This window comes from Vigna radiata, unplaced genomic scaffold (assembly GCF_000741045.1).
Source record: "Vigna radiata var. radiata cultivar VC1973A unplaced genomic scaffold, Vradiata_ver6 scaffold_86, whole genome shotgun sequence".
Taxonomy (NCBI): Eukaryota; Viridiplantae; Streptophyta; class Magnoliopsida; order Fabales; family Fabaceae; genus Vigna; species Vigna radiata.
This window is the reverse complement of record NW_014543269.1, coordinates 452,764-467,477: the sequence shown is the minus strand read 5'-3', so window position 1 is coordinate 467,477 and position 14,714 is coordinate 452,764. Positions and strand designations below refer to the sequence as shown.

Genomic DNA, 14,714 nt, shown 5'->3' with positions numbered 1-14,714 from the left:
TGAATCAAATTAGTCAAAAGTTATGTAATGCACATTTGACGAAAAACACTCGACTTTAAACTCTCCATTTAAAGTCTAAACTTCATATTAAAATATTTGGAAATATGCTTTCCTTTATCCTTATTTTCACGTTTAATTAATCTTCTTATAAAATATCTTGTTTCGGTTGAGAGGGTCCAAAGTCGATAGTCCTTCCTTAGCTCCACTCAGATAGTTCAATTCTTCCTACTCTACTTCTAGTTTTGATCTAGAAGACACTCCGATACTCAAGTCAGATATGTCTCTCAAGAAAGTCTTAATATGATTATGAAAAAAAAAATATGTTTACATGAACATTAATCTTGTATTTATAGGCTTCATAACAGGGAAACCTATTGGCTATCCATTAATACAATATATTTTTAGACAATAAAACTCGTTAATTACTCATTAATATCGTATATTTTTTTATATGACAATTAAACCTATTAATTAATCATTAGTGTTTTCCAACATACCTGCTAACTATGTTATCGTAGGATCGATCGGTTACTTCGACCGATCGACGTGGTAGCGAATCATGAATCGATCGACATGATGAGACAAATCATAAACGACTTCTGTGGCCTGATCAGTACACTCTGTATAGTACATATCTATAATAGTATATTTATTATTTTGGGTGTTTAGGAATGATTGTGACAATAGTTTAATGAAATCTTTAACGTTTTTTTTTTTTATATAAATAAGCAATTGAACATAAATAGGTTTGAAAAAACTCTCAAAGTTGTTTTGTGGTTGTAAGTCATGTAAGGTTCGTTATTGGTAGACAAGGATTCAATTAGTTGTTAACGTTGAAGATGACATTGCTTGTTACTTGAAGTTTGGGCTATGATGAGGATAAGGTATTATTAATATAGAATCCAAAGAAATTGGTGATGGATACAGTTTAAAATATATGATTTTTGTTATATGCTTGTTGGCAAGGGAACTTGGAGAAAAACCAACTAAATTTGAACCCCACCTACCTCTCTCAACTTCTTTTCTCTGCTTTTAATTGCATTACATTTCATCAAACATTTTGGGTTCATTTTTGTGTGATGAAAATGTATGTAACTGTGTTTTAATTGGCTAGTGGGAACTCTACAAATAACTAACCTTATCTCACTTAATAAGTTAATTTGAGCATTGATGAGATCCTGGCAAAGTATGCAGAAGCAATAGATGATGTAACATATCAAATTGCTATACGTAAGTAGATAGATACAAAACATACTTAAATCATACATGAGGGGAAAATTTATCTAATATAATGGAAACATCATTTTCAAGACTACCTCCCTAAGAACTCTGCCTACTATGTCTTTCTTAAACTCTTTCGTCACTTCGATTTCGATCTAGCTATAGGACATATGAGGTGACCCTACTCACAAACTACTACGTCTATCACTTTTTTTTTTAATGGTTAAATTTGTAATTTAATTTTTATATTTAACTTTTTAAAAATAGGAATTTAACATAATAAAAAAACATATAAATCGAAAAGAGTTAAGGACTTAAATATGACCAAATTATTAATTAAGTTTTATTTTATTTTGTTTTTATAAAACTCATTTTAGGTATTATATATATATATATAACATCTAGATTAGATTGACTTCTCAAACTATATTAATCATTTATCATCAGATAAAAATGTTATTAAAAAAAGAAAAATAATAACAAAAAATATAATAATCAAACCAAATCCATGTAATATATATTATGAGAAAAATATGATATATTATAAAAAAAAATCAATAGCAATCCAATAAAATATAATATCATTTCAAATTTTATTTTTTAATCATAAAGAAGCCAACTTATTCAATTTTCCTTCCTAAAAATATGAAAATGTTTATTATTTTTTATCTTCAAGCATTTCTATATTTTTTTGAGAAAGACCAGTGACAGGTCTACATAAAAAAAAATGTTAGAGTTGGAAAGGTAGAAAATCGTTTTTCTTTCCGAAAGGTTTATTAATTAAATAATTTATTTATAATGAGGAAATGAGAAGAGCATTAAAAGATTAGGTTTGGTTTAGATGGGATGAACAGTGAGCTTAATTAAGTTTAGCTACGTCATTAGCATAAGTAGCTTCCTGCTCCAAGATATTTTGTTTATCGTTTAGTATCATTACCTTGTACATCGATATGATCGTGATGATGGTGTGTAATTAACCACATGATTTGGATTAAAATCATTATTAATCATGTTAAAGCTCATCGTTATCGTGCCGTCGCAAGTAAGAAATGTTATGATCTCATGGGCCGGTGATTGGGCCCACTTCTGCTAACCATACTTAATTATCCTTTGAAAATAAAATATTAGTTGCAATAATTAACGTGGAAAGTCTGCGTTTACTTTTGTCCTCATTTGCATCTTCTTTGCTCAAAGCTACAAGAGAAAATTTTTAATATTGAAAAATTTTCTTCAACAAATTTTTTATAATAATTTATGATTGATCTATTTTAAATATATGAATTGATAAAATAATAATATAATTTATTATTAAAAAATTATTAAAAAAAATTGTTAATATCATATTTTGTTTTTATTCCAGACCACAAAGTTAAAGGCCATTTTTCCTTTTACTAACTACTTTTCATAATATCAAACAAAATGTAAAATAAATGACTTATTAAAAAGATAAAATAATATAATTATTTCTTTTAAAATATTGCAGTTATAATATCTAGTTCTCGCTCTATAAGAGAGCGCATGCTAAATGATGAACGAGTTTGATATTTTCAGACTTTGTACTTAATCATTCGTATTATTATATTCACCCAAAAATGTAACCTAAATTTTCTAAGAAACTTCTTAATTGTTTTTGGGGAAGATGAGAGTGAGTTTGATAATTATACTTTTAGTTTTTGAATTTGTATGTAAAATTTTAACAAGTTTCGTTCTTAAATTTTAAAAATAAGTAGATGTAATTTTTTTTTTAATTTAATTGATTAGATTATTTTCAAATGTAAAACAATATTTTAAATATTTAAAGTGTTTATATTATTTGATATATTTTAATTTAAATGTTATTTTAAAATGTTTTCTAATATATTAAATATAAATAATTAGCATTCTTAAATTAAAAAGGTTAATTTTAAAATTTGAGAAAAAAATTATCAAAATTTTGAAAGAAAAATATTTATTCCTTTATGAAAAAGAAAATCATTACGTGGTCAAAGTTATAGGAACTAGGAATCCTTTCTTCATATAGATGGATTGGTGTTAGTCAACATTATCTGCTTTCAATATTAAGTTAGGACCAGTCTCTTCAACTTATACCACAAGGCAACTATAGTATCTTCATATTTTCCTTCTTATTTTCTCTGTTTTAGTTCTTCTAAAGTAACCATGCTCGTTGGATACATACAAACTGCAATACTGCAAAATGGTGATAGATATTTAATATACCAAGAAAAAAAAAAGGGATAACATGATGGCATACAAGCTACAAATGAAGTAATAATAATAATAATAATAATAATAATATAAATCCATCCTTGGAGCAGAAAAACATAGCTCATAACGGATGGAACAACAGAGAAGGAAATCACAAAACTGTCTCCTTACTCTCGTCATACCAACTACCTTTGCTACATTCAATACTAAATAATTATAGTGCAGAAGAGTGAAGTAAAAACCTTAAAAACAAGGTTGAAAAACAGAACACAGTGAAGGGTGCTGAAAGGCCCTGAAATACAATGAGCCTTAGTACAGCAGAGATGGTCTAAGAATGAATATTGGACTATTGTAGGCAGGGTTGGTTCACAGCTACTGCTAAAAATATCAGCAACCAGTGAGAAGAAGTAAGTGAGAAATCATCACAGTGTCCTAAGCTGTATGTATAATGGATAATCATGAGTATGCAGCCAGAGAAAGAAGCGACTTGGAGAAGAAAATTAACTCGAATCAATCCTGATCCTTCCATAAGTAACCTGATCCCGTGTTGTGTTCATGTCTCTGAGCATCATCAGAGGCATCATTCATCTCTTGCTGATTGGAATTTGAAAAAGGAACGTGTGATTGGTAAAGAAGATTATTGGTGGGATCCAAATCATCCCAAACAGGGCTACCAGGTCCCCAAGCTGCAGGAATAGCATTGAACCATGCAGACATTTCTCCCCAAACTAGTTCCTGAGAAACCCCGTCACCTCCTTCTGCAGAAGCAGCAGCAGCATGAACCTCATCACTCACAGTAGCGTCGCTCGATCCAATTCCCGAGTCATTCTCGTTAGACTCTTCTCTTGGCATGTCACGGCTTACAGGAACGGGTTTTTGTTCATGCTGGTCTTGAACAGGTGAAGAAGGTTCTTCTTCAACTTGTTCGTTTTTGTCCTTGTTGAGGAACATTTCGGGGAAATTGAGTCTGGCATTTTCTCCTCGGAGTTTGAAGGCTTCGCGGTCGTAGGCCATGGCGGCATCCTCGGCCGTGTCAAATGTGCCCAACCAGAGACGCGTTCTGTTTCGAGGAAGACGAATTTCAGCGACCCATTTTCCCCAATGGCGTTGTCTCACTCCTCTGTAGAGCTTGGTGGTGTTTATGGGCTGCGTTGGAGGCCTAAACAATGGCCTTCCATCTGGCCCCAAGTGGGTGAACATTCCTCTGGGACTTAGATTCAGAGCGTCTCTCCAATGCTGAAGAAGATGCTGTTGATGATGGTGGTGGTGTGGAAGAGAAGAATCTCGGACCATGTTTGGTGGAAAGGGAAGGTTTTGTTGTTGGGAGCCGAATGATATCATCTGTTGGGGGTTTTGGAAAGAGGGGTGAGGGAAGGGTGAATTTGTGGCTCCAAATTGGTGCGGGAATTGCATTGGGTATTGGGAACCGTTGAAGGCGAAAGGGAACACGATTCTTGAAGAGGATGAAGGAGGGTTAGAGAGAGGAGAAGGCTGAAAAGTAACAGAAGAAGAAGAAGAAGAGGAGGAAGATTGGTTTGTGTTACGGCGGTCGGGGCTGCGGATTTTCTTCAGAGGTCTATCGTGTGAAATGGAAGTATCATCAAAAACTGGCTTCCATTGACGCCTCTGAGAGCTTGAACCCACGCCGTTTCCCTTTTCAATCTCCCAATCAACGCTTTCACTTCCCTTCTGGGAACAATTGTGAGTTTCATCTCCCACATCGAATTTCCCACCGTTCGCTGCAGCCATGAGTGTTTATAAATACACAGCACTGCTCGCTCTCTCCAAAGTACAACTTGTTTCGACGAAGTTAACACAAGATGGACGTTTTCAGGAAAGAAAGATTCAAATGAAAATGATCTAAGCTCGGGTGTAAGGAAACTGAGATGGAGTTTCAGAATCTGGGTTTGTTCTGTTCTAACAATGATAAAATGAAAAACAAAATCTGATGCCAAAGTTATTTCCTTTAGAGCTATCCATCTTGAATATGTATCTGTATGTGGAAAAAGCAAGATCAAAGAAGAGAGAGCGAGCAGAGATAAAAGCTGTGATGAGATTTTTATACAGCAAGTTGTGAGATGAGAAAGAGAAGCCCGGATGGTGAAAGCAGGAGAGATTGTGTTGTGAGGGAAAAAATAGGCTTGGGAGAGAGGTTTATATGAGAGGGAGAAAGAGGTTTAAGTCGAACTTTTATTTTAAGAAAAAATGATAGTACATGTAGTTGGCTAGAGTGGAACCCACACGGTTCTGTCTTTGCTTGAACACCAATCTCTTTCTTTAATTTCATTCTCTACCACCTTCCGTCACCTTTCAGCCACGCACTCTCAGATTCCACACTTTGCAACAAAAGCAAGTTGAAATCAAATAGTTGCATAACTGTGTGTTATTGTCCCTCAAGACTCAGATATTTCTTCTACACAAATTTCATTCTTACACTCTTTTTATATAATTTCTTTCATTACAAATAAAGTCCTTGGAAACATTGTTATGTTGTGAAGGTGGATGATACATGTACCATGAGAAAAAAGAATAAAAAAAAGCTAGTAGATATTTTGGGTTGGAGATATTTATGCTTTTAAATAAAGTATAGTATATACTCAAAATTTCTTCAATTTCAGCTCAAGTTGATTATAGTAGCATAAAACAATTTTTTTTTTTTGAGATTACGGTTTGTTTCATATTATAGAATAATTAACTGTTCTTACCAAATTCTATTAAACTAATTGATGCTTTGTTTTAAAATATAACAATGTATACATTACCATGCTATCAGTTTCTTTTAAATTTTTCATCATTGTCCAGACATTAAACAAGAATAGAAAAAATGATAACTAGTGATTTGTTATATATATATATATATATAGTTTCTGGAGATAAAGATTCATGAACTTTTGTTACATTCATGGAGGTTACTCTGACCTTGAATAACGTGGTCGATTAGACAGCATCGTGTTAGTTTTCTAATGTAAAACAAAACAAATATATTGTTTACTTACTCCATTCATCTTTTACAAAGAGAAAGTAAACGTCTTTTTATGAGAAGTATCAAAGAATATAGATAATGAAAGAGAAGAAATACTATAAATATATGAAAAAGCTGACAAGTGTTAGTTTCTTTTGATAGTTTAATTCAGTGACTTAAGCAGCTTGCTTGAAGTATGTGTATTATCATTATCTCTCCAATTTAGTCCTTTTTAATTGAATAATGATATAATAACAATTATTTTTAATAATTTTTTTACAATAAATTATGTGTTATTATTTTATTAATTCTATATTTGAAATAGATTAATTATAAACTACCATATAAATTATTATAAAAAAATTATCACATAAATTTATTAAAAAAATATTTTCCTTTCTAATTAGCAATGTTTTTACAAACTTTCCTCCACATGTTTAACAATTATTACATGAGCAACCTATCACAAGCATTAAAATAAATATTTTAATCCAAATACAATATTTTTTTTTATGTGTTAAACCATCTTTAACGTGTATACACTAGTGCAAAAACGTTGATTAGCGTCATCCTATAGACGTCGGTTATAGGTAAGTCCGACGTATATTGATGATCGGTGGTATTTCCGTAAATAAGTTGGCAATATAGACGTCCATTAGGTTGATCTCCGACGTCTATATAATTTTTGATGTCGGCCCTTCCGAGTTGACGTCTATATTTCTGACGGTTAGGTGAAAAGTCATTTCCTTCAGCGTTATAGATGTCGGTTCCTTAGGGGCCCTGACGTCTATATGACAGAAATTAATGTTGCTCACCAACCTGTCAGACATATAGACGTCAGGCTGCTGCTAACTAACACCTATAAGTCTGTCAGGCAGGTGAATAGTCACTCTTTTCAGCCTTATAAACGTCGGATCCCGCCACATTGACGGGACGCCGACGTCTATATGGCGGACATTAATGCTACTCACCAACCTGTCATACATATAGACGTCAGTTGCCTCAAAGTCGACGTTTATAATCCTACTAGGTATATGAAAAGTCATTCGTTTCCGCCCAAGAAACGTCTCATGCCTCAAAGCCGACGTCTATATAGTACAAAAATATTAATTTTTAAATTGAATGGACGTCATATTAGTCAAGCTTCCGACGTATTTTCTATTTTAGATGTCGGTTCTGTGTACAACAAACGTCTAATTTCTTATTAAATAACATTGCGAACCAACGGTTTGCGAACCAACAGTTTGATCGTCTTGCGTTTTCTCTCTGCTGCTCTGCATTTCCAAGTAAGTTTCCTCTCCTTTTAACTATTCAAAGTTGTTTTCACTCCGACTAAAGTAATCTTTAATGTATTATTTCTCATTTGAACCGATTAAAATGAGTTTTCTTTGTGTTTTGGTGCGGTTTTTTTGTTGTGTCTTTGTGTAGCGTAGTGCACCTTCTCCCTTTGCTAGTTTCCTCATAAGAAAAACTTGTGTTTTTTTGGATTTCTCACGGCATTTCAATCCGACCGTCAAAGAAAAATTTTACGGTGTATTCTCACTGTATTCTTTTTCAGTGGCGGTCGGAATAGACCTAGGCAACGATCCAAGTTTGTCTTTGGGTTGAAATACCATGAGAAGTCCAAAAGACGCAACTTTTTCTTACGAAGAAACTAGCAAAGGAAGGAGGTGCTATTACGCTACCCCTAGACACGACAAAAACCGCACCAAAACACAATGATCACTTCATAGACGTCGGTTAATGCAATGTTTGACGGCTTTATAAACGTCCCAAGTGTTACAGACCGATTTCTAAGTTAAGATTAGACGTCGATTAGCGTATTGTCTGATGTCTTTGTAGACGTCGGTCTTCTTACTAAACAGACGTCTATATCGACGTCGTCCCTGCAAAAAACCGACGTCCCATTAACGTCACTCATATAGACGTCGGTTCTGGTGGTGACGTTAAAAGCCCAAAATAACTGACGTCAAAACCCTTTCTGCACTACTGATATAAGCTTAAACATAAGTAGATATAAAAAGCAACAACTCACTAATGAGATTTATAGGATGAATTTGTATTTATATAATCATTATGCTAACCAAATTGTTAATATTAAAAATGCATAAAATGGATTGCACAATCATACAATTTAAATTGGGAATAAGTTGAACTCGACATTCTAACTTTCTTTGATAAAACTTAATTTGATAGATACAAAGCTCCAAGGAGTGTAAGAAGACGGTGAGTAATGCACATTTGTACTTTAGTTAAGCACAAATGACGTTTTTCAAAAAACAACAATGTAAACCATCTAATGACTCTTCAAAACTTTGAAAATGTGAAAACAGTAATCTACATTTACAACTACCAACGCGGTAAGAAAACTAAACCACCATGCATGTCATATGATATTATATATATATATATATATATATATATATATATATATATATATATATATATATATATATATATATATATATATATATATATATATTATACCTCAAATTGAACATTATAAACATCAACTTCTCATTAAGATCTCCTCTTTTTCACAACATTGATTATATTATAAAGTATGAGTTTAGTCCAAAAATTCAAGAACACATAATTTATATGTTTATGCTCGAATGGGACGAGGATAACTCTTTCTTAACTCTCTTGTCTAGATGAATGTCTGTTCCTCTCTTTTATCTGGGTGACCAATTGGTTTGAGAAGGTGACCTGCAGAAAATACTCTAATGTTCATGTCAGAATTCTTTTTTGGAAGTCTAAAGTATTTAATTATGAAAAGAAAAAGTGAGTTTACTTCGAAATTAAACCTTTATTTATAGAATTTAAAAATTTAAAAAAATCTGACCAATTAATTTACTTCTTAACAATTCACTGCAACTCTACTCAACTACTATCATTATCGATCCACTGCAAAGTCCTTCTCCTTACTTTAATCAATCAGTTCATTCGACTCAGCACACAGTTATATCCTATCGGTCGACTCTCATTCTATAGTAACACTATAATATTTTTTCATCCTATGACAATCTTCAGAAGGAAAATTAAGAATGTGTGTATAGAGAAGTTAAAAAAAAGAGAAGTAATATCCAAACAAAAACTATATTAAGCTTTTTAGCGTTATCCACCATAACAAATTTTCATATTTTTATACAACTTTTTATGTGAATTTTCTAAGAAAATTACGAGAAAGTAGATGTTTTACAAATTTTCATACGATATTAATTGTAAATAAAAATGTTAAAAGAATAGATTTATAACTGTAGTGAATTTGATGAGAGTTAAATAAGTTGGGGGTAAATTTGAGAAAGGTTGGTTAAATTAATTTAGTGAAGAGGGTAACGTTGCGTTGCATGTGGGTAAAGAAAAGCAAAGGTGTGAGTGAAGCAGAGGAAATTGATTGAGGTACAACATCCACGTATTCTACTTTCACTTTCGGTGGAACAATGCAAAGGATTCAAACATTTCAAACCACTCTTCGATATGCCTGTCGTTACAAAGTCAACACCATAACATTTTTTTTTCATAGGTCGGTCAGATCGGCACGTGTCGGTGCTCCATTATAAACTTTCATCATTTTCTTCTCCTTCTATAATACTTTTATTTCTACTGTTATTCTTTTATTTCAAGGAGATGACAATTTATGAGAGTTTATTGATTTATCGTAGTTAGCCAAACCCAACTCGATTTGAAACACAATCTTCAAAGCCTACATTTCTTGTAATAAATTTCATTAACAGTTATACAGTAATTTAGGTATCCAACTTTGGAAGCAAATGCATCGTATTAGCTTGATGATTACATTATTTTCCATTACAGTGTTGAAATAGATTTGACTTTATATTTGCTACACATTCATAATTTCATAATAAAACATGACAGCTAGTTTTTCCAGGCAACATCGTAAGTTAACAGAGGTTCCAATACAAGAAACAGATGTTGCTGGAAACATCAACATCATGCAGCAATATGAGAAAATTTCATTTGGATTAACACGTGGCTCCATTTGGTGTGTGTGGGATGAATTTTCAAGAAAATATCTATGTGGAAACATGGAAGATGCGTTTTCCATCTTTTTTATGTTGGTACCACTGAAGGAATCACAAGAACATCTTTTGGGGTCTTATTCTTTGACCGGGTAACACCACACAATTCACCTACTTCTCTCTTTCAGCACCAATATATGACACGTATCTATATGTACGATCAATGTGTACAGTTTATGATTGGTCCGTTTTAAATAATTTTTTAAACATAAATTTAAATAGACCAATAAAATGATGACACATGTCCTGTTGTCAAAAAGTTGTTAAAAAAAAGTTGTCAAAATATCATTGTTTTTCCGCAAATAAAAAATGTGCGCTACCTTCGCATAAATTATAGGAAAATGATATTTCAACACCAATTTTTTAACACTGTGTCAAAATGTGGTTGGACGATTTCAAATTAAAAAAAAAAAAATTTGGTTTTTCTCTTCCAAATATATCCTTGTCTCAACTTTTTTTAATTTGAAATCGTCCAACCATATTTTGACACGTGTACAGTGTCAAAATGGTGTCAAAAATTGATGTTGAAATATTATTTTCCTAAATTATACTATTAAACATCAGTTACTCAAAAGTTTGAATTTGCATTTTATTTTCTATATTTGAAATAATTTTTTTTTAAATTTTAATTATATGGATTCCCACCTGAAAAATATAAACTTTAACATTGTTTACATTCTTATTAAAATAAAATATAGAGATTAAACGATTAAAACTGTTTATTGATATACTAGACTTCAATTGAAATATATAAATGGAAGACTGATTTATTAGTTTTCAATATCAGTTTTTGTTTTGTTGTTTAAAACTTCTAAATTTGAATTAGTTAGGTGGCAAAAGCAAGAATACAACTTATTCATTTTGGATGTATAATTATCAAGTTTCAGAACCTGCGAATATATACAAGTGATCACTACTCTAATATACCTAGGGTTTGTTTCACAAACCATCACAAATTGATAAAACAACATGAAAAATATGACATATTTTTGCTGTAAATTAATTTATAAAAGTTTCTCATATAAATTTTCTAACTTGTTATTTTTATGTATAAACTAATTTTATTTATAAAGAACTTATTTTATTTTCTCATTTTTAGAAATACCAGCTTTTTCGAACACGCTATTACAAATATTTTGTTTACCATATATATATATATATATATATATATATATATATATATATATATATATATATATATATATATATATATATATATAATGTAAAAGAGTGTAAATATTTTGAGGTGAAAAAAACAACATTTCATCTAATGATTGATGAAAACCACTTATAAAACATTATCTTATGCTTAAACTAAAAGTATAATAAACTACTCAAGAAATATTTTTAACGAATAAAAGATATGATTTGATTATTGAATATTGATAAGTTATTACCATATGAATATTCAAGTTAAGTTGTTGCAAAATGATCTGATTAGATTAAATTGGATTTAAATTGAATTTATATTATTTTTTTCCTATATGTATATCTTAACATATATGGGATACAAGTACATAAATCTCCCAAACATAAAATTATAAATGAAGTATATATGGACTCAGACTTTTAATATATGATTTATGGTATAATGTCATATATATACAAATATATCAAATAGTCTCATGACTTAAAAATAGAGATAAAAGACAATTTAAATGTATTTTTATCTTTCAAAACTTTTTAAGACAATTTTTAAATACAAACATGTAATTGAGCTTCGAATTTTATAACGCAGATATAATAATTAACCTTAATGATATTATATGAAAGGATTAGGTTCAAGATTTCTTATCACAATATAATACTAAGATGGTAAACATATAACTTAATTATTTAAATAGGTTATAAAAAGCTTGACCTCCAAGTTATGTACTTATAGATAGATATATATTGAAATATATCAGTATCTTAAATATATAAAATATAGTGATCATTGATGATCTGATAAATATCTGGGTAAACATGTTATGATGAGTTTCCATAATTATAAGGGTAGCTGGAAAAAACAATAGAGTGGACTTTGTTTGAGGTGTTGTTGGAAGTCGCATCCTACTTTGTTGAAGCATTTGAATGTAAGAGAAAGTCATCGCCACTAGTGCCAATACATACAATATGCAGAAAAGTCAACTCGTTTATGGATTGGAAGTGCTCCAAACATTGCGCATATTCAAAATATCAAAAAAATAAACCAAAGTTATATAATTAAAAAGTACATTATTCTATATTAATTCACAAATATTTTAAATTATCCATCTACTTCACATTTCGGCCCCTTTCTTTCTGCTAAGATATTGTTTATCATGTAATATAAAAATTGAATGGCTGGCACTGTCGGACAGAAAACATAGAAAATGGGCCATTTAGGTATAAAATTATAATTAAGACATTGTCATTGCCAAATTAAAGATTATCCCATTTTGACCGATGCAACTCCAACATGGGTGGAGGTTTTTATGTGTACATCATGAAAATATTATTAATCAACTAATTGCTCTGATTAATTACTTAATGAGTAAAGCAAGGGAGTGGCCAAAACTTGGCTACTGCAAGGTGTTGATCTGCCAATGGCATGTAAGATATTTATAGTTATCGTCGAAGAACCACATTAGTGTAAAATATTAGTACTACACGATTATAATTTGGAAGTTTGTCTATGTTGAGATAATAACTCCGATAATTGGATTAAGCATACGTGCGTGTATGTCAACAGCATTCACATAATAATCATTGCTGCCCCCATTATTTTAGGTATAATAGTTTCAATATCAATTGATTTCCACTCTCAAAGGGATATATATTGACAATCATAATTAGACACCCTCTGTCTAATGGTGGTCCACTAAATAATTACACGGATTTTAAATAGAAAGATTAGTAATTTTGAATACAAACTAAAATATATAATAATATATAATATGATGAATATTGATAATCTTCCATTAATAAGAGATAAAAGATAAAATTAAGTTTAAAGTATACTTCTTACGAATATAATTGTTTTTACCGAGATTCTAGGTATGAATCTTCGGACATGTGACAAGATTTAAGTGGATCGAAGAATTCTAATGTATACTATTGATGGTTGGAATGCATGGAGAGATCCACGTGTAAAAGATTCTCTGATGCTCAAGTAAGCAAGAAAACTTGAAATTTTTGAATTAATAAGTATGAGTGGGTGTGTGTATTTCTTGTGAAATACCATGTATATTTACAGGGCTTTTAGGTCCTATGACTCATGTGATAAAAGCATATAGTATCAATAAAATAACAACTTAGTGTATATATGATAATTAGCAGAATAATCACAATAACGTGACACCTTACCAAAGGTTTAAACCCTTTTTTTGTCCCTAAGTTAAGTTCTGATGTTCAGTTTAGTCCCCGCTTTTAAAAATGACAACCTTTAGTCCCTATGATATGAAAAATGTATCAAATCAGTCCTATTCGTTAACAAATCACAAGTTTTTCATTAAGTGATTTGTTGTTCATAACACCTTCTGTTAACAAATCACAAAATATTGGATACCTAGGTATGAAAACTTGTGATTTATTGTTCATTAAGTGTTGTCATGAGGACTGATATGATACATTTTTCATATCATAGGGACTAAAGTTTGACATTTTTAAAAGCGGGGACTAAACTGAACATCAGAACTTAACTTAGGGACCAAAAAAGGGTTTAAACCCCTTACCATATATACAAATATCCTTCAAATATATGGTACTAAAGAATATCATGATGTAATCAAACTATTGAGATTTGGTTACATATGTATTGTTAATATATGAATATTTGTACCAACAAATACATCCTAGAAATTAATGGGCTTAGTTGGGTCACATTACTTAACATATTTGTTGAGTAGGGTATGTACACAAGTCTCTCAAGCTCGGAAGTTTGATTAGCGCATAAAGAATATTTGTTGCAATTAGGACTAGCCCTTTGGCTGAGTCATAGTTGGCTTTAAGATTTGTACGTGGACTGGTCGTTTGGCTAAGTTGTATGTGGTCATCTTTGACCATGCAGGTGGACTAGGCAGACTCTGCCACTGCCTTATCTTAACAGGCTTTACTGTATGACTTTATTGGTTTAGGCAGACCTTGTTTTGTGCTACCAACTTAGGTAGGCTTTAGTGCTGACTTAGGTGGGTTGGTGTTGTCGGTTTAGGTAGGCTTCACTTTGTGTTGTTGAGTTAAGCATGTTTTGTTTTGTGCTACCAACTTTGGTAGACTTTGATGCACGTCTTTTCGAGTTAGTGATAACATTATTGGTAACTGTA

The 14,714-nt window shown here is 31.2% G+C and overlaps 1 protein-coding gene across 1 annotated transcript; it reads right to left on the bottom strand.

Annotated features, from left to right (window-relative positions):
- Positions 1 to 3,471: 3,471 nt before the first annotated feature.
- On the bottom strand, positions 3,472 to 5,965 carry LOC106754234 (ethylene-responsive transcription factor ERF053). The gene has a single exon (XM_014636235.2). It carries the CDS (start codon positions 5,173 to 5,175, stop codon positions 3,937 to 3,939), a length of 1,239 nt encoding a protein of 412 aa, XP_014491721.1. The 5' UTR covers positions 5,176 to 5,965; the 3' UTR covers positions 3,472 to 3,936.
- Between the last annotated feature and the right edge of the window lie 8,749 nt (positions 5,966 to 14,714).